Raw genomic sequence first — 20916 nt, 5'->3', positions numbered from 1 at the left:
CACTAGAGAGTTTCCTCATTTGCATTGTCTGTTTTCAGATGAACTGCTACCTGTATAGGATATATGAACTACTGGTTTTAGGATGTTATGAATAAATACATTTATATTTTTTATACTATTGATGTGTATGTCTAGTTCTACAGTCCTCCTGCCTCTATTTACTCTTTCTTTCTATCCGGAATTGTTTTTACCTTTGCATTGAATTGAATGTGTTGTTACTTGTTTCTCGAAGATTTGACATAATTACACAGATCTATTCTGTATATTTTTTTTACATTAATAAATTGATTTTTATATTTCAAGTTGCTTGTTTCTTATATAGCCTACTTTTTACAGACTGTACTATGCAGCTGTTCTTCTTCTTCCTTTTTTTTTTCAAAAAGTTCACAATGATACTCAAAAGAACCAGTTGATATTCCAGTTTAAAGCCCTTTCAGGAAAGTTTCAGGTCTTGGGCTGGATCAAGGGCAAATGCACAGTTCTCCATTCCTCTTTAGGGCCTTTAACATTTTTCACGATTTTCTCCTCTGGTATTACATTCTTTCCCAAAATGGCAATCTCCTCATACCAGATAACCATCTGGCTCTTATTGGTAAATATATGGGTTTTGGTCTCATATCAGTGCCTGGGTATAACTGACGTCTAACCCTTCCTGCTGGTTGGCTTCCTCTAGCATTCCAATAAGTTGTTGTTGTTAGTAGTGATGAGCCGAACACCCCCTTGTTCGGTTCGCACCAGAACACCACGAACAAGGGAAAAGTTTGTTCGAACAATCAAACTCCATTGAAGTCTATGGGATTCAAGCATGAAAAATCAAAAGTCCTAATTTTGAAGGCTTTAATGCAAGTTATTGCCCAAAAAAGTGTATGGGGGTCCGGGTACTGACCTGGGGAACATGTACCAGTGCTAATTTAAAAAAAAAAAAAAAAAACATTTTTAAAGGAGCAGTGATTTTAATGATGCTCTAAGTGAGATTATATAAATTAAAAATGCCTTTAAATATCGTGCCTGGGGGGTCCCCTTAATGTTTCTGTAAAGTGGCGCATTTGTGTGATGTATGTAGCCTGCTGCAGCAATACTGACATTTCTAAAGGAAAATTTTCATTTAAAATTGCCCCAGTTGTAATGTATTGTCGGCTCCCAGCAAAACAGATAAAAAAAATTAAAAAAAAAAAAACGGCGTGGGGTCCCCCCCAGTCCATACCAGCCCCTTCGGGTCTTGTATAGATTTTAACAAAATTAAAAAAAAAACACAGGCGCAGGGAGTAGGAATGAGCCATTCTATAAAAAAATTGATTTGAAATTGCATGTGCTTGTCATACAGGTGCAGAAAAATTGGGCTTTTGGTGTTGGTGGTGCCTGAACACTGTAACCCCTCACAGTTACTCTTGCTGGGCACAGGGACAGGCCCTGCCGTTAAAAAATAGATACGAAATTAAAATTGCATGAACTTGTCATACAGGTGCAGAAAAATTGGGCCTTGGTTGTTGGTGGTGCCTGAACACTGCAACCCCTCGCAGTTACTCTTGCTGGGCGCAGGAACGGGCACTGCTGGTAAAAATTAGATTTAAAATTGCATGTACTTGTCATACAGGTGCGGAAAAATTGGGCCTTAGTTGTTGGTGGTGCCTGAACACAGCAACCCATTGCAGTTACTCTTGCTGGGTGCAGGAACGGGCCCTGCTGGTAAAAATTTGATACAAATTTGAAATCGCATTTACTTGTCATACAGGTGCGGAAAAATTGTGCCTTGGTTGTTGGTGGTGCCTGAACACTGCAACCCCTCGCAGTTATTCTTGCTGGGCGCAGGAACGGGCACTGCTGGTAAAAATTCCATACACATTTGAAATCGCATGTACTTGTCATACAGGTGCAGAAAAATTGGGCCTTGGTTGTTGCTGGTGCCCGAACACCGCAACCCCTCGCAGTTACTCTTGCTGGGCGCAGGAACGGGCACTGCTGGTAAAAATTCCATACAAATATGAAACCGCATGTACTTACATGTACTTGTCATACAGGCCCTGCCGTTAGAAATTAGATACGAAATTGAAATCGCATGAGCTTGTCATACAGGTGCAGAAAAATTGGGCCTTTGGTGCTGGTGGTGCCTGAGCACTGTAACCCCTCACAGTTACTCTTGCTGGGCGCAGGGCACTGGGACGGGGCCTACTGTTAAAAATGACATACAAAATTTTAATTGTATGCACCTGTCATACAGGTGCAGAAAAATTAGGCCTTGGGTGTTGGTGGTAACCTAAATCAAAAACATTGTTGGAAGCTAGCAGAATCAAGATTGAGGAATAGGATAAGCAGCATATGCAGTCTTCAAGGGATGGCAGACCCCTAGCAAATTCAATCAGTTACATCAGCATCAGGGGCTTGATTGCTGCTGTTGATCCAGGACTGATTCAATTTGATGAAAGTCAGCTGGATAATAGAGTCTGTGGACAGACGCACTCTTTTGTCCGTCACAAAACCTCCAGCAGCACTGAATATCAGTTCAGAAGCAGGACAGGCCAGTAGCTCCATTGCATATTGAGCAAGTTCTGGCCAGTGGTCCATCCTCAAGACCCAGTAACCCAGTGGATGCTCATTTGGAAAGGTCTCCAAGTCTGCGCTTGCCCCTAGATAATCCTGCACCATATGATGGAGACGCTGTAGATGGTTTCTTAAACCTAACAGCCCTGGGTGCTGCTGAGGACTAAAGAACTGTTTAAAGGCATCGGTCAGCCGGCCGCCTTCTCCACCGCTCCTCCTTTGGCTGAACAATGCCTCAGAAACACGTTCAGAGAATGTTAACCTCCCAGTGTCTGGAAAGGTGTTACACAATTTTTTCTTCAAGGCATCCTAAAGATGTTTCATCCTCTGCTCCTTCTGCCAAGGCAAGATGAGATCTGCAATTTTACCCTTGTAACATGGATCAAGAAGGGTTGTCAACTCTACTTCATAGCCCAAATCCTCTGGTCCTTTTGCAGGCTTTGCAGAATCAGGGAGCCCATGCAACGTAAGTTTGAGGAGGCATGAGCTTCTGAGTCCTCTGGGTCACTAAGGATGACATTGTCAGGAGCAACCTTTCCCCAACCATGTACAACTCCTGGGGTTCCTGGGGAATCAAAACCATCCCTTGAAGACTGTTGTATGCTATCCTCTACATCCATGCTGCCACAATCCTCCTCCTCCTCTTCCTCCTGTGTGTTTTGTGTCCCTGCAGGAATGATATCTGCATAAAGGGTGCCCTATGAGGAAAGGAAGTCCTCCTCTTCCTCCCACTGTTCTGCCTCAAGTGCCCTGTCCATGATTTCATGAAACGTATGCTCCAGCAGGTAGACTAGAGGGATAGTGTCACTGATGCATGCATCGTCCTGACTTACCATCCCTGTGGCCTCCTCAAATGGTGACAGGACAGTGCATGGACCCTTTTTTATTAGCCACTGGCGTGGTGAAAAGAAGCCAAGCTCCCCAGAGCCTGTCCTTGTGCCATAGTCACACAAGTACCCATTTATGGCTCTTTGCTGCGTGTGCAGCCGCTGCAGCATTGCCAATGTTGAGTTCCACCTGGTGGGCATGTCACAAATGAGGCGGTTGGTGGGCAGTTTGAATTCCCATTGAATGTCAAATAGTCGAGCACTGACATTGTATAAACGCCGGAAATGGCCACAGACTTTTCTGGCCTGCCTCAGGAGATCTTGTACTAGAAAGTGTATTTAAGGCACTCACAGGGGGTGCTACTCTTTTAGTTGGCTGCTAGTAAAAGCAAGTGGTCAGGTAGTAGTCAATAAGGGCACTGGCACATCGGAAAGTTGCTAGCTTCAAAGGCCTTGGAAGGGATAGGATGGAGGGTTCCTGTGCCTGTGATATGAAATGGTGATGATGGGCTAGTCTCGGTTCAGGGAGGGGAGAGGCAGGGGTATGAATCCACTGTTCTTCAGGTGGATGGGGGGAGTTGGGCTTGGCGGCACTCTGGGCTGCTATCCGGGTGAGCGAAGCAGCTCTGTAACAAGCATAAAAGAAGGGGGAAGAAGCGCCACTTGAGTGCAATAAGAAAGGTTTATTGGACAAGCAAGATATGGTGACTCACATCTGTACATTCATTGTGGTGTGCTCCGTGATGTTGTCAGTGGCTGGGTGCCTGCTCTGGATCCGGTGCGGTCCGATCATCCGGGAGAGGTTCGGGGGAAGGCTCAGGCGACTTCCGGGTCGGATCGGCGGTGGAACTGCGGAGAGCTGTAGCTGCGACCGGCAGCGTCTGACGTCACGGGCTGTGTGGGCGTATCTGGGCTTCACTACGCATTTCAGAGCATGCGCAACATGCCGCTGTCGGGCATGCGTACTCCTTTATCAAGTGTCTGGATAAGGGGAAGGAAGGCAGGTTATATAGGAGACAAGGGGGCGTGCATTCATTGTAAAAGCGGCAATATCAAGGGCAGCATTAAAGCGGCAATGGTCCTTGGAAGCAGTGGGTGATGGAACAGCCCAAGCCCACACTGCCCGTGACGTCAGACGCTGCTGGTCGCAGCTACAGCTCTCCGCAGTTCCACCGCCGATCCGACCCGGAAGTTGCCTGAGCCTACCCCCGGACCTCTCCCGGATGATTGGACCGCACCGGATCCAGAGCAGGCACCCAGCCACTGACAACATCACAGAGCACACCACAATGAATGTACAGATGTGAGTCACCATATCTTGCTTGTCCAATAAACCTTTCTTATTGCACTCAAGTGACGCTTCTTCCCCCTTCTTTCAGGAGATCGTGTAAGCCCAGGTATCTGTTTAAGAAATGCTGCACCACCAAATTCAGGACATGTGCCAAGCATGGAACATGTGTCAAGTGTCCTTGTCGGAGGGCAGAGAGAAGGTTGGTGCCATTGTGGCACACAACCATTGCTGGCTCAAGCTGTCGTGGCATCAACCATCTCTGAGCCTGCCCCTGCAGAGCTGACAGAATCTCTGCCCCGGTGTGACTCCTATCCCCTAGACAGACCAACTGAAGCACTGCATGGCATCTTTTAGCCTGACTGCTTGTGTAGCCCCTTGAACACTTAGGGAGCACTGCTGCTTCAGAGGACAATTTAGCAGAAGAGGACATAGAGGAAGAAGGAGAGGAGGAGGAGGTGGAGTAGCCAGATGTGGCAGAACCAGCACCAGCTTTTTGAAGGCGTGGTGGCAAAACAAACTCCAGTACTGAACCCTGTCCTGCATTCTTCCCAGCTGCCAGCAGAGTTACTCAGTGCGCCGTAAAGGAAATGTAATGTCCCTGTCCATGCCTGATGGACCAAGAGTCAGCAGTAATGTGAACCTTCCTGCTGACTGCTCTGTCCAAAGAGGCCAAAACACTTCCTTCCACATGATGGTAGAGAGCTGGAATGACCTTACACGAAAATAAATGTATTTTTGAACCTGCCACTGTGGTACAGCACATTCCACAAATTCACGAAAGGGGGCAGAGTCTACCAGATGAAAAGGCAGCGATTGTAGTGCTAGCAATTTGGCCAAGCTAGCATTAAGACACTGAGCATGTGGATGGCTGGGACAGTATTTTTTTATATGGTTCAGCAACTGGGGTAATGAAATTTGCCTGCTGGTGAAATCAAGAGGTGGTGTATTGCTAGCAGATTGCGTGCAAGTATCTGTGTGCTTTACCATCATCCTTCTCAATGCAGGTTTTTGAGAAGACATGAGGCATAGTAGGGTTAGAGATCCCAGATGAGGAGCAAGGTGAAGTATGCTTGTTTTTATCTTGTGGCTCTTTCAGGTGCTGTTGTCAACAGACTGCATGGCAGGTCATTAATATGTCTTGTCAAGCATGTATATATATATATATATATATATATATATATATATATATATATATATATATATATATATATCAATGAATGGTCTATACTGAACTGACCGATAGATACTGAATGGCCTAATATATACTCAAGTGCACTCCATATATATATTTATATAGATATCAATGTATGATCTATACTGAACTGACCGATAGATACTGAATGGCCTAATATATACTTAAGTGCCATATATATATAGAGATATCAATGTATGGTCTATACTGAACTGACCAATAGATACTGAATGGCCTAATATATACTTAAGTGTCCTATATATTTATATATAGATATCAATGTATGGTCTATACAGAACCTACCAATAGATACTGAATGGCCTGATAGATATACTCAAGTGGGCTATATATATATATATATATATATATATATATATATATATATACATATATAGTAATTTATGGTATATACTTGTGACGAGACCAATCTCGCCACTGGGCATTGGAGAAGCCTGGTTGCCCGCTTCCTGCAATGTGACTATGGACCCTCTCATCAGCCCATGCTAGACGTAAACCCCATGGCGATTTGACTGTGTTTGTGGCATCTGAGCGCTGTTTGGATATGTTGAGCGCTCAGATCCAGGCTATCTGGGGATGGGTTGAATGTGTGGGTTCTGTTCAGTAGACTGGGAGTTATGCATTTTTGTGTCTTTTTGTGTTTCTTTAACCATGTGGCTAATGGAGTCTTGCCTTTATCCTGGAAGCTAAACCTAATTATATTTTCCATGGTCTCCAGGATAGAGGTCTCTGTGAAAACTAGTTTTAGGCAGAGGGGAGGACTTTGTGTGGGTTGTAACCATTGTTTGATTGGACCGTGTTATCTGTATGTGATTTGTGATTGGTTAATGTAGCAGTCCAGGGGCTGTCCCTCTGGGTAATAAAAAGAGTCTGTATGTGCTTGCACTGTCTGACTACTGCTTGAACCTCAACACGGAGCCTTGTCTCGTTATTGGGGGGATTTATTGTATGCTGTTCCAGTTTGACTGCTAGGAGTGTAAACCCTTCATATGTTTTTTCCTATTCAGCTGTATGCAGGATTCATAAGGTTCCAGCTACACTGTTTGCATCATTCCTTGGTTTCCAGTTCGGGAGTTTGGTGTCCTGCAAGTAGCTGTGCCTGTAGCTCTGGAAGGGGAAGATCTCCTAAACGGTTTTAACCCTTTTGTGTCCGGGGTGCCGTTACAATTGGTGGCAAGCGGCGGGATCGTTCCCACAGCCAGAAGGACAGCTACAGGAGACACCATTCCGTGGATTTACAAGTTGGGGGCAACGCATGACTCAGTACAGCAACCCTTAAAGCAACAGGATGGAACCAGCAGTAGAGTACAGATATTCTCTGAAAGAATATGACCATATGGTGTGGTTACAGCTGAGCTTCTTCGGACCCAATCCACTGGAGAGATCCAAGCGGTTCATGAGGAACTCAGTGTTCATGTCTCTGCTAGACAGGGCAGAGAGAGAGGGCCAGCTAGCACGTTGGGAGGAACTCCAGCGGCAGGTACAGTTAAGGGAAGAGGAGAACCCGGTCTCAATTCCCCAGCGGCAGCCTGATTTATTGGGAATTGGGAGCCCAGTCTCCATTCTCCAGCGGCAGGCTGAGTTACAGGGGGCAGAGACAGTCGGTCCTGTCGCCCAGCAGCAGATTGATTTGTTGGGAATTGGGAGCCCAGTCTCCATCCCACAGCAGCAGAGTGTCCTGCAGGAAACAGAGAGCTTAGTCTCCTTTGCCCAGCAACAGGACACTGTATTGGGAGCAGAGACAGTCGGTCTCCCTCCCCAGGGGCTGGAAGTATATTTGGGAGAGGAGCTTGTTACCCCCTTTTCCCATGGACAGTTTGATTTGTTGGGAATTGGGAGCCCAGTCTCCATCCCACAGCAGCCGAGTGAAGTGCAGGGAATTGGGAGCTCAGTCTCCATTCCCCAGCGGCAGGCTGAGTTACAGGGGGCAGACACAGTTGGTCCTGTCCCCCAGCAGCAGATGGATTCATTGGGAATTGGGAGCCCAGTCTCCATTCCACAGCGGCAGAGTATTTTATTGGGAATTGGGAGCCCAGTCTCCATCCCACAGCGGCAGAATATTTCATTGGGAATTGGGAGCCCAGTCTCCATCCCACAGCAACAGGGCTGTTAAGCCAAAGGGGAGACAGTCGGTCTTCCCCCCCAGCAGCATGTGGGGTTATCTAAAGAGGAGACAGTCGGTCTCTCCCTACCGCAGTATGGTGGTGTATCTAAAGGGGAGACAGTCGGTCTCCCCCTCCAACAACCAGGTTCCAACCAGGCTACTTCCGTGGTAGCGCTTGCAACAGGGCAGAGTACCGCTGGTCTCTGCCCACTCAGCAACCCACCAAGGCAGTCTACCAGTCCCCCACACAGCCAAGGTGAGGCACCTGGACATGGACAAATTTCTCTTCTACCCAGGTGTAGTAACCAGTTATTTTGGGTGGGCTGTACTGCTGTTTCTGTTTCGTGGGTGGGCTGCTGGACTAACAAGGGCACTGACCGGCAGAAGGTCAGATACCCTGTTAGTCTGTTTGGAAAAGGGGAGAAATGTGACGAGACCAATCTCGCCACTGGGCATTGGAGAAGCCTGGTTGCCCGCCTCCTGCAATGTGACTATGGACCCTCTCATCAGCCCATGCTAAACGTAAACCCCATGGTGATTTGACTGTGTTTGTGGCATCTGAGCGCTGTTTGGATATGTTGAGCGCTCAGATCCAGGCTATCTGGGGATGGGTTGAATGTGGGGGTTCTGTTCAGTAGACTGGGAGTTATGCATTTTTGTGTCTTTTTGTGTTTCTTTAACCATGTGGCTAATGGAGTCTTGCCTCTATCCTGGAAGCTAAACCTAATTATATTTTCCATTGTCTCCAGGATAGAGGTCTCTGTGAAAACTAGTTTTAGGCAGAGGGGAGGACTTTGTGTGGGTTGTAACCATTGTTTGATTGGACCGTGTTATCTGTATGTGATTTGTGATTGGTTAATGTAGCAGTCCAGGGGCTGTCCCTCTGGGTAATAAAAAGAGTCTGTATGTGCTTGCACTGTCTGACTACTGCTTGAACCTCAACACGGAGCCTTGTCTCGTTATTGGAGGGATTTATTGTATGCTGTTCCAGTTTGACTGCTAGGAGTGTAAACCCTTCATATGGTTTTTCCTATTCAGCTGTATGCAGCATTCATAAGGTTCCAGCTACACTGTTTGCATCATTACTTGGTTTCCAGTTCGGGAGTTTGGTGTCCTGCAAGTAGCTGTGCCTGTAGCTCTGGAAGGGGAAGATCTCCTAAACGGTGTTATCCCTTTTGTGTCCGGGTGCCGTTACAATACTGCCCTGCTGCTATATACGGAACTGAGTGATAGATACTGAATTGCCTGATATAAACTGAAGTGCCTGTATATATATATATATATATATATATATATATATATATATATATATAACTTTGTGGTATATACTGCACTGCTGAATACACTTCACTATCTGATCTCTTAGACTGTAAAAAGCACAAATCTCTGTCCCTGCCTAACTGACTGCTAGCAATGTCTTAACTGGACTACACTGCTGACTGCACTGCACTGCACTGCCTGATAGAGTGTAAAAATCATGTTCCTCTCCCTGCCTAACTGACTTCTAGCAATGTCTTAACTAGACTACACTGCTGACTACACTACACTGCACTGTCTGATAAACTGACTGTCTGATAAACTACAAATCACGTTCCTCTCTCTGCCTCAACTACTTACTATCTCGCCCTCACACTCCACAGGCTGCTGTTGTGTGAGCAGCCTTATTTATAGTGTGGGGCGTGTACTTAGCCCCTGAGCCATGATTGGCTAAAGACAGCCTGCCTTTGTCCAATCATGGCAGAGATGATTTGATTGGCCAAAGCATAGAGGTCAGGGTGCATGCTTTGGCAAATTACATAATGCACTGCAAGCGCGCAGTGCATTATGGATGCAGGCGCTCGAATTTCCCGCAAAGAAGTCAATTTGTTCGCCATCCGATGAACGGGCAAACAGGCAATGTTCGAGTTAAACTAAAGTTTCGAATAGAACATGAAGCTCATTCCTAGTTGTTAGTAAGTTCCTTGTACCCAAGACCCAATTCTCTGGTCCTGGCTTACAGGCTGATTACAGTGGAATTCTGAATGTTTATTCATATCTAAGGTGCTTTTATCTTCCATCTCACAAAATATAGTCCCGTTGCTAACAAACAAGGGAAGAACAAGGAGCGTAGAGAGTGTGCACTGAAGCAAAGCACACACAATTCAAGGTGTTAATTAAAGTTGTAGAGTGGAAAGGACAGGAATAGAGAAAACAGATAGAGGAAGCAAGGATGTTTGTAATATCCTAAACAGTAGGAATGACCGAATAAGTCTTGGTTCAGTTTTCCAGGCCATTTGTCAAACCTATTGTAAAGTCCAAAAATGTTAATCTGAACCCCACTAAAAATTATTTCTGGAAATGTTCATGTCAATTAAGCAAGGTATTATCAAACTAGGCACTGTCATGGGGAAATTGTAACAATGCAAAAAAAATATAAAAATTTTCCATTATGGCAGAGATGCATGGGAAAAACATCAATCCTTTCCATTACATTCTTGTGAGATTCCTTTAAGCCGTATGCAGTATTATGGAACAGTATGACTTTCATGAACAGCATCAGCAACATCATATTCTGGCATCACATATTTTCCATGTGTAAAAGATTGTTTTTACTTTACATTTAACTTGCTTTAAATACAATTGGGTTCATTGTAATGTAAAAAGGCTTTTTTAGTTTTATCCAGGGTTATTAGGTGTAAATTGAATGGTGGAAGTAGAAGCCACTGCAGATCTAAAAGTCATAGAAAAGTTAACTCTTATAAAAATAAAGCTAAAGCCCTAACCTTGTACATGGCAAAACAGTTTTAAAGTGTAGTTTGTGGGCTTCTTATTTCATAGTTCCACACTACATTTTCTTATATGTTTAATAAACTGACAGAACTGTCAAAACAGAGTAAACAAAACACACTAAAACCACTACCCCACATTCCTCAAAAAACCCTCCCATCCCCGCTATCCCCAAATATTTTCAGAATATTAAATACAAACTCAAAATTCAGGTATGTGTTTGACAGAAATTGACCAGCTCCAGAAAAGCACATGAGCATCTGAATAGACAGCAAATAGAAAGAGCTCTGCAGTATGGCCCTTTATTAATGTATCTGCTGCCAAAAACAATAATTTGATATGAAGCCTCTATCTGCACTGTAAAAGCCATATTGAAAGTACTAGCCATTTGGATACCACGCAAAACACATGTGTAAGGGAATTCTAGTAAGGTAATGCTAAGGGACAAGCTAGAGAAGATTGGCTCGAAGACCTGGCACACTTACCAATATCTAGCATGGTCACACCCAGTGTGCAAACAATCATTCAGGGTGCATGCCTGTGCGCACTCACACACGCCACGTATAATAGGTCTTGGCACCCTCTGGCCTTTATAATGCTCACAGACTTTGCTGACCGGTCTTCAGCTTTTCCTGCATAGTGGGTGTATCTTGTATCTGAATACTGTTGATGACACAGCTTGTTACTGACCTGATCTTGGATTCTGTTTGTTCTTCTTCGCTCCCGTTGCTGACCTCGGCTTTGTTCCTGACAATGTTTCTGCCTACGCTTCTGTACCTTATTGTTCACCTGTTACTGACCTTGGCTTCCTCTGTGACCTCGCTCCTATCTCTGTCTTAGCATCATACTACTTCCGAATGCCTGCTTTGGCTGTCCATGATACCAGCTTCAGTGATCACAGCGTGTTCCTGCCTAAAGCCTGCTGAGAGCTTCGAGAAGCCACACATCCAGAGCCTGCAGTACATGCAGAGTCTCCCTTTAAGCTTGGCTGGTCCAGCGTGCTTCACTTCTTCTCGGGGCCTGATGTCCTGCCTGGCTTCTCAAGCCTGAATCTCCTTCAGTAAGTTCTGCTATCAACCCCTACCAGCACTCGGGTTCCTCCTGTCCATTGGCACCTTCTCTGGCACTCTCAGTGGGCCAAGGCTGGAGATACAAGAGAAGCCAACCTTGTCAATTTAGTCTCCTACCAGGTACATGACAGAATAGCTCTGCACCACTTCCCTCTTGTTCCTGATAGCAGTCCATTTCTTAGTGGACTACTAATGCATTATTTTTTTGTGGTCTGTTCTACACTACAGTGTTAGGTACCCATCCTCTATTTTTTGGGCCAGAAGGTCCAGAGTCATCATTATTTTGCACAGAAGGCAATCCCTTCCTTCCACTTGCATGTTTGAATGCAGCAGGTGAAAATTATATTAGAAGTAATAGTGTTGGGGTCCTGTCAGTAAGGAGGAGTAGTGTTGGGGTGTTGGCAGAGAGGAGCTGTCTTTTTTGTCTGTTTCATGTCAAAGAGGATCTTTACAGCAGCGGGAGGAAATTTGTGACTGAGAAGCTGAATTTTATTAACCTGGGTTGAAGGTGTGCAGTGCTTTGGGTGCACAGTGTATTAGCTATTATATCCATAAACAGTTGGGTATTAAGTATTGGCCACTGGCTGGAGGTAGCCAAATGAGCCCTTGGAGTACTGGCCTGCCTTAATGCATGCGTCATGCCAGAAAGGATCTTCATTGCAGTGTGGGGAACTTGTGACCAAAAAGCTGAATTGTAGTAACCTGGGGTAAAGGTGTGTGGTGTTTTGGGTGTACAGTGATTTTGACAATCATATCCATGAATCGTTTGGTGTCAAGAAGGAGGTGCTCCAGTAGGCACTTGATGAACAGAATTTTAGCAACCCTGGGATGAGCGTGTATAATGTTTTGGGTGAACAGTGTGTTTAATTTTTTTTATTTTCAAAGAATGCAGTAAGTTGTTGGGATAAAAGAGTCAATAGCAACAACTGCCTGATGAAGTATAATCACCATGAGCTAAAAATTAACATTTTTAAAAATTTGGCCAGCAGCAAGAAAATTTAAAATAGCAATTTTTGATTCAATGTCACTATGGACAAAGTGCACAGGTGGGGCTTTTACTACAATAATTAAGAGACTGCAGAGGACCCAGCAGTGAAAAATTGTCCAGCAGCAGGATACATTTTAAAAAGCAAGTGTACGCCAAACCTTCTAGCGAAAAAAACTACAAGAATGAAGATACCAATGGGAGCTGGGATTGAGTGAGGGGTGATGGTGAAAAAAGCAGAAACTTGACTTCTGCCATTTCACTTCCATGCCCTAAGCTGTGAATCTTTTTAATATAAACAGAGCTTCTTCATACACCAAGGTAGCGGATGAGTATGTTTCTCTAGTGGAACATATTTATGCAGCAGAAAGCAAGGTGGATGTCCCCTTTGCTCTTTTACCGCTGTATTTGTATTTTCTGCATTCACTCAAAGAGGATAGCCATCAGATTCCTTATTCCAAAAATTTGATAAATGGAGTAAAGCAAGATTGTTAAATTTTGGAATTATATGCAAATGGTTCTCTGATGCTTTTCGCATTTTTCCTTATCTGCAAAATGGTTTTTGCGACAACGTGTAGGAGGGTATAGATAGCATAATAAAAAAAGGTGGACACTGATGTTTCAAAGGAAATGGAAGCCTCACTCAAGAAATCTGATGAAGGGGAACAGGAAACAAAAATTAGCACATACAACAGTTGTAATAAAGATCAATGAAAAAAATGTTCCTACTAAAGCTATCAAATAAAAAATATGGATCCAGTACTGAGCTGAAAATAAAAATCACAGAAACCAAAAATATTGTGCAGTCGATGCAAAGGATGTTGCAGTTTTACTAGGCTGTAATTTAACAAGGTAGAGATCAGGCTTATTTTAATCAAAATGATTCTATTTTGTTTCAAAGACAAAATCAAGAAATTTTAAATTGACTTTGTGCACACTACTTAAGCACTTTTACTAGGCCACAATTTCATAAAGAGACCCACTGGTTTTAATTAGGAGTGTTTCTATATCACAGAAAAAAAGTAAAAAAAACTTTACAAACTCATTACATACAATGTAAGTGAATTTATTAAGCCACTGTTTCAGAGAGAAAGACAAGGCTCGTTTTTTAAAGAATCAAAATGAGTCTTTCATTTTGCAGAAAAGGGCAAAACATTTTACAGAATCAATGCACACCATGTGCGCAGCTTTAGTCAGATACAGTTTCAGAGGTAGACACATGGCAGATTTTAATAAAGAAATCATAATTGGAGTGCATTATTTAACAGAAAAAAATAAAATATTGTATATACTACGTGCATACAATGTAAGCTGCTTTAGTAGTCTGCAGTTAAGAAGTTTTAATCAAGAGAACGTGTTATTTCACAATAAAAAAGCCAGTGATATTGTACTGATTCCAGGAACAATATTCAAGCAATTTTACTAGGCTGTAGTTTCAGAGTGAGACACCAGGCAGGTTTAATTAAGAAATTACAATTAGAGTGTATTCTTTCACAGAATAATATTGACATATTGAACTGACATAATGCACAGTACAAAAGCGCTTTTACCAGGTTGCAGTTTCAGAGGGAGGGACCAGAGGAAAGGATTTAACTGGAAATAAAAATTACAGCATATTGTGCAAGCTCTGGCCACTGGTCCAGCCGGGACACCCAATATTTTATTGTTTCCTCACTTAGAAGAGTGAATCACATTGATTAGGTATAATTCACAGAAATGTAATATAATACAGCACAATGAACACAGGCATGATATTGCACTGAGAATAATATTGTTCAGCACTAGTGATGAACTAAACTATCGTGGCTTTGGTTCAACCAGGGTCTGGTGAACTTCAAAATAAAAATGTCCATTTTATGGGTTAATAGGCATGGGGGTATAACAAAAAAAAACATGTGGGGTGAACAATGGCCTGGAGAATATGTACCAATGCAACATTTTTTTTTTTGGAAAGTACATGTGGGTGGCCAGGAGCAGTGATTTCGGAAAACACTGACATTTACAAAAATAAATGAGTTCTAAAGTACTAGCAAATTACATCTCCCTCCTGGCTTCTTTTTACAGACTCCAAAAGTCCTCCACAATACATAGCAGACAATACATAGCATACAAGAGCAAGGAAACTTTATTTGCTATCAATTCAAACTGTGTAATTTTTTTTTTCTTTGTAGCTTACAGCAAGAATGAAAGACGAATGATAGAAAAATGCGTATAGTACTCCCCAAAATGCAAACCAGACCCTTTGAGTGTGGTATGGATTTTAAGGTGGACTCCACACAATAAAACTGAAAAAAAAATGTGTGAGGCCCCCTAAAAACCATGCAAGACTTCTAATCCTAGCAGGAAAGAAATGGACAAGCATGTGCACCCCCTCCCTTGAACTATACCAGGCCACATGATTTTAACATGGGGGGCTGCTTTGCAAAAAAAAAATGTAACGACCTGGTGGACACGAATAATCCCAACAGCACTCAGATCTGAATGACAGCTCCCCGAGCTAAACAGGGGAAGGAGTCAGGATAGTAGTGACATTACTGACCAAATAGGCCAAAGCCAAGAACTCCGGGTGACATCAGCGGTTCCTAAAAAACACAGTAGGTGCAAACACCTGCTTCCTTAGCAACCAGTGACAGCAGGATGCTGTCATTTATAAAAATGGAAATACTACTTCTATATATGACTTTCAGCTCCCTCTGAACAAGGGCCGTGTCACAATCTGAAGCCAGGCTAGAAGGCCAGTACCTATAGCAGCAGGGAGACTCAGCTAAATAAGTACAAAATCAGGTCACCCTGGCAGATGACAATGACTTACCTGAGGTTCGAAGTCTAAGTACTAACCAGTGTTAAGCAGAGCACCTGATGGTGGACATAGGTTTTGCTGCGTGTTAGTAACAGGTCATGGTACTCAGGATTGCTCCATCAGCAGGTGAGCATGCTGGGGTCCACTAGCAGATATAACAGGTAGGGATAAGCAAAAGTGAGGTCAGTAAACAAGCCAAAGGATGGTAGCAAGTGGTTGCAGATTGGATCAAGAGGAAGCGTAATTGAGGAACAAGCCAAAGGTTGGTAACGAGTGTTAACAAAGATAAGGATGGCAGCAGGAGTGAAAAGAGCAAAATATTAGCTGGAGGGAGTGCAATAATCTTGTAAACAGGAAGTGCAAAGGCATGGCTTTAAAATAAAGTTCATTGGAGGAGCAAAGGGTTCAAAGTTCAAGACAAACAAGGTTCAAGGCAGAATCAAAGGAATTGTCCAGAGAGCTGTGCAGCACTCCAGGTGCCACAGCAAGAAGAGACGTCGCCACAGAGTTCGTAGGTTCAGTTCTGGGTCCTGACAGGCTGAATGCACAAAAGTTTAGTCAATCATCCAAATGCGCGAGCATACAAAACCATCTGCTCATCCCTATTTAGCACCAGGGATGAGCTGGGTATGGTCTGAACTCCAAACCCAGTTTATTAGACTGCATAACACTTACAGTATCTCACAAAAGTGAGTACACCCCTCACATTTTTGTAAATGTTTTATTATATATTTTCATGTGACAACACTGAAGAAATGACACTTTGCTACAATGTAAAGTAGTGAGTGTACAGCTTGTATAACAGTGTAAATTTGCTGTCTTCTCAAAATAACTCAACGCACAGCCATTAACCACTTACCGTCCACCCACGTAGGTCTACGTGGGCTGACTTTAAGTGGTTGTACCGGGGTGATGCCTCTAGCAAGAGGCATCACCCTGGTACAGTTTTTTAGAGACGGCGGTCGGCTTTCTGATGGTAATGACTGATGCGGCTCGATCTTTACCCCAGCGAGTGGCAGGGGACCCCCCCCCCTCGAGCCACCTGCCGCTGCTCTGCCTGGGTCTCCCGTTCCACCGGGAGACCCGAGCAACCAGCCGGTGCATCCGCCGGCTGGAAGGAGTCCCAATCAAAGCTGGATGCGGCTTCAATCGGGTCTCTGCTTATGTAATCCGGAGGCGACGTCCTGCTAAAGGTGCCGGGTTTAAAAAGTGAATGTATATAAAAATGCCATTTTCGGCATTTTGAAAACATTGAAGTGTAGTGGAGGGGTCTAGGGTCTTTTAGACCCCGATCCCTACATAAAGAGTACCTGTCACTGCCTATTGCTGTCACAAGGGATGTTTACATATCTTGTGACAGCAATAAAAGTGATCAGATTTTTTTTTTTTTAAACCTGTGCTAAAATAAAAAAAAAATTAAACAAATAGGAAAAAAAATGTTTTAGCCGCCCCCGTCACCGTGAGCTCGCGCATAAAAGAAAACGTATACGGAAGTCACGCCGCTAATGAAATCGCTGTTCAAACCACACATGTGAGGTATCGCCTCGATCCCCAGAGCGAGAGCAATAATTAAAAAAACATTCTAACTCTAAACTGGTAACCGTTAAAAATTTTTAAAACGTCGCCTATGGAGATTTTTATTGACCGTAGTTTGTCGCCATTCCGCTGGTGTGGACAAATTTAAACCATAACATGTTGGGTATCTATTTACTCGGCGTGACATCATCTTTTACAATATACAAAAAAAATGGGCTAACTTCACTGTTTAATTTTTTTTAATGCAGTGAAATGTAATTTTTCATAATTTTTTTAAAAAAATGGTGTTTGAAAGACCACTGCGCAAATACCGTGTGACAAAAAATATTGCAATGACCGCCATTCTGTTCTCCAGAGTCTTTGCTAAAAAGATATATATAATGTTTGGGGGTTCTAAGTAGTTTTCTAGCAAAAAATACTGATTTTAACTTGTGAACAAAATATGTAAAAAATGGGCTCGTTCCTTAAGTGGTTAATATCTAAACCACTGGCAAAAAAAGTGAGTACACCCCTAAGTGAAAATGTCCAAATTGGGCCCAAGTAGCCATTTTCCCTCCCCGGTCTCATGTAACTCGTTAGTGTTACAAGGTCTCAGGTGTGAATGGGACGCAGGTGTGGTAAATTTGGTGTTATCACTCTCACTCTCTCATACTGGTCACTGGAAGTTCAACACGGCACCTCATGACAAAGAACTCTCTGAGGATCTGAAAAAAAGAAATGTTGCTCTACATAAAGATGGCCTAGGCTATAAGAAGATTGCCAAGACCCTGAAACTGAGCTGCAGCACGGTGGCCAAGACCATACAATTGTTTAACAGAACAGGTTCCACTCTGAACAGGCCTCGCCATAGTCGACCAAAGGAGTTGAGTGCACGTACTCAGCTTCATATCCAGAGGTTGTCTATGGGAGATAGATATATGAGTGCTGCCAGCATTGCTACAGAGGTTGAAGGGGCGGGGGGGGGGGTCAGCCTGTCAGTGCTCAGACCGTACGCCGCACACTGCATCAAATTGGTCTGCATGGCTGTAGTCCCAAAAGGAAGCCTCTTCTAAAGATGGTGCACAAGAAAGCCCGCAAAACAGTTTCCTGAAGACAAGCAGACTAAGGTCATGTATTACTGGAACCATGTTCTGTGGATGAGACCAAGATAAACTTATTTGGTTCAGATGGTGTCAAGCGTGTGTGGCGGCAACCAGGTGAGGAGTACAAAGACAAGTGTGTCTTGCCTACACTCAAGCATAGTGGTGGGAGTGTCATGGTCTGGGGCTACATGAGTGCTGCCAGCACTGGGGAGCTACAGTTCATTGATGGAACCATGAATACCAACAAGTACTGTCACATACTGAAGCAGAGCATGATCCCCTCCCTTCGGAGACTGGGCCACAGAGCAGTATTCCAACATGATAACTACCCCAAACACACCTCTAAGATGACCACTGTCTTGCTAAAGAAGCTGAAGGTAAACGTGATGGACTGGCCAAGCATGTCTCCAGACCTAAACCTTATTGAGCATCTGTGGGGCATGCTCAAACGGAAGAGGGAGGAGCACAAGGTCTCCTCCACCAGCTCCGTGATGTCGTCATGGAGGAGTAAAAGAAGACTCCAGTGGCAACATGTGAAGCTCTGGTGAACTCCATGCCCAAGAGGGCTAAGTCCATGCTGGAAAATAATGGTGGCTACACAAAATATTGACACTTTGGGGCCCAATTTGGGAATTTGCACTTAGGGGTGTACTCACTTTTGTTACCAATGTTTTAGACATTAATGGCTGTGTGTTGAGTTATTTTGAGGGGACAGCAAATTTACACTGTTACATTGTAGAAAAGTGTCATTTCTTCAGTGTTGTCACATGAAAAGATATAATAAAATATTTACAAAAATATGAAGGGTGTACTCGCTTTTGTGAGATACTGTATATTCCAATTCAGCTTTTTAGCGCTGCACTTTTTGTATTTACTTGTTTATATGCCTTGTATTAGGGCATTGTGTTAGCAACTTTCTATTATTTGCGTTTTTGTAGTATCCAGAATGTTTTCTGGGGGTTTAGGTATGTATTCTTAACTCAAAAACCGCCTTTATGTTGCTCTCAGTCTCCTCCAAATCTCCAAATTCCTTTTTCTATGCTCCAGTATAACTTGCTAAGGTGAATAAGGGGTAAACTCACTAAGAGTTAAATAAGGGCTAATAAAATGAAGTAAAATACTGCATGTGGTAACAATTGTGCAAGTGTTCAATTCATTAAGAATTTTGTGTTAAATATCCAATGCGGTATTTGTTTAATTTTGTGGTAATTTCCACATTTATTAATGCAGTAATTTACCGCATTGAGCTGGTTGCCAAGGAGTGGGCTGGGAAGACGGCCGCCGAGTCCTAAACAATGAATGACTCATCAACTGTTAGCGGGTTTCCGCTGAATGTAATACAGATGCTGACAATTAAGGCCCTTCGGGTGTGGTATAGATTTAACGCCAAAATTACAAAAAAAAATAAACATTACGTTGGGTCTCTCCAAAATCCATACCAGACCCTTATCCCCCTCCTAAACCATACCAGGCCACATGCTCTCAACATGGGGGGTGAGTGCTTTGCAGTGGGGGGGGGGGCTCTGCCCCCCCCAGAGTGCCTTGTCCCCATCTTATTGGGGACAAGAGCATCATCCCCACAACCGTGGCTGGTGGTTGTGGGAGTCTGCAGGCAAGGGGCTATCGGAATCTGGAAGCCCCCTTTAACAGGGGGGCCCCCAGTTCCCACCAACCTATGTGAATGAGTATAGGGTACCCCTACCTAGTCACCAAAGAAGTGTTATAAAATAATAAAAACACAGAGATAGTTTTTGACAAAAAAAAACAGTGCCCCCGATAAAAATCTATCGTCAATGACGTTGCCCGTGCACTGCTGACCAGCAAAGAAAAAAAAGGCTACCGCCATCCATGAAGGCTGGCCGCCCACTGTAGGCTCCGCCCTTTGACAGTTCTTGCATAGGTTAGGGGTGGGGCCACCTGGCTACGTCACCTGGTGGCCCGCACCCTGTGTGACGTCACTGATGGGTACATACTTGCTCTGTGATGTCACAAGGCGGCAGTACCACCAGGTGATGTAGCCAGGTGGCCCCGCCCCTTACCTATAAAAGAACTGTCAAACAGCAGAGCCTCCATTAGGCGGCCAGCCTTTATGAATGGTGGAGCTTTTTTTTTCTTTTTTGGGTCAGACATGCGCGAGCGGCGTGATTGACGATGGATTTCCATCGGGGGACACTATGTACCCCATGCTCATTCACATAGGGGGGCTGGAATCTGGGGGTCCCTTTATTAAAGGGGGCTTCCAGATTCCGATAAGCCCTCTGCCAGCAGACCTCCACAACCACCAGCCATGGTTGTGGGGATGAGGCCCTTCTTACCATCAACATGGGATCCCCCACCCCCTCATGTTGAGGGCATGTGGCCTGGTATGGTTCAGGAGGGGGAGCACTTGCTCACCCCTCCCCCCACTTTTCTGGCCTGCTAGGCTGCATGCTCGGATAAAGGTCTGGTATGGATTTTGGAGGGGAACAATGTTTTTTTTTTTCATGATTTTTAATTGTATGCATTTTCTTTTTTACTTTTAGCTGTCAGTTGGGAACCCGCTGACAGCTGATGAGGACGTTGTCAAGGACGTGGTGGTTGGCTTCCTGGCCCGCTCTTTAGCAACAGCTATTTGTCAAAAAACAGAGTGGGGGCCAGGGGATACCACCAGCAAAACCCTGATGGCAAATATCGCATGGTGTGGTGGTCCATTTTTGAATTGGACTTT

At 44.1% G+C, this 20916-nt stretch overlaps 1 protein-coding gene across 1 annotated transcript in view; it reads left to right on the top strand.

Annotated features, from left to right (window-relative positions):
* LOC309557700 (small nuclear ribonucleoprotein F-like) overlaps nt 1-19501 on the top strand; it is a gene marked incomplete at both ends in the record, with an annotated part of 63305 nt that extends 43804 nt beyond the window's left edge. Inside the window, one exon of the mRNA XM_082260480.1 lies at nt 19440-19501. Coding sequence (XP_082116606.1) covers nt 19440-19501 — 62 coding nt within the window. The remainder of the gene's footprint in view (nt 1-19439) is intronic.
* Between the last annotated feature and the right edge of the window lie 1415 nt (nt 19502-20916).

This window comes from Pelophylax lessonae (assembly GCF_965119305.1).
Source record: "Pelophylax lessonae genome assembly, chromosome: 6".
Classification (NCBI taxonomy): Eukaryota; Metazoa; Chordata; class Amphibia; order Anura; family Ranidae; genus Pelophylax; species Pelophylax lessonae.
Note: the sequence above shows the minus strand (reverse complement) of the source record. Positions and strands in the feature narration are given on the sequence as shown.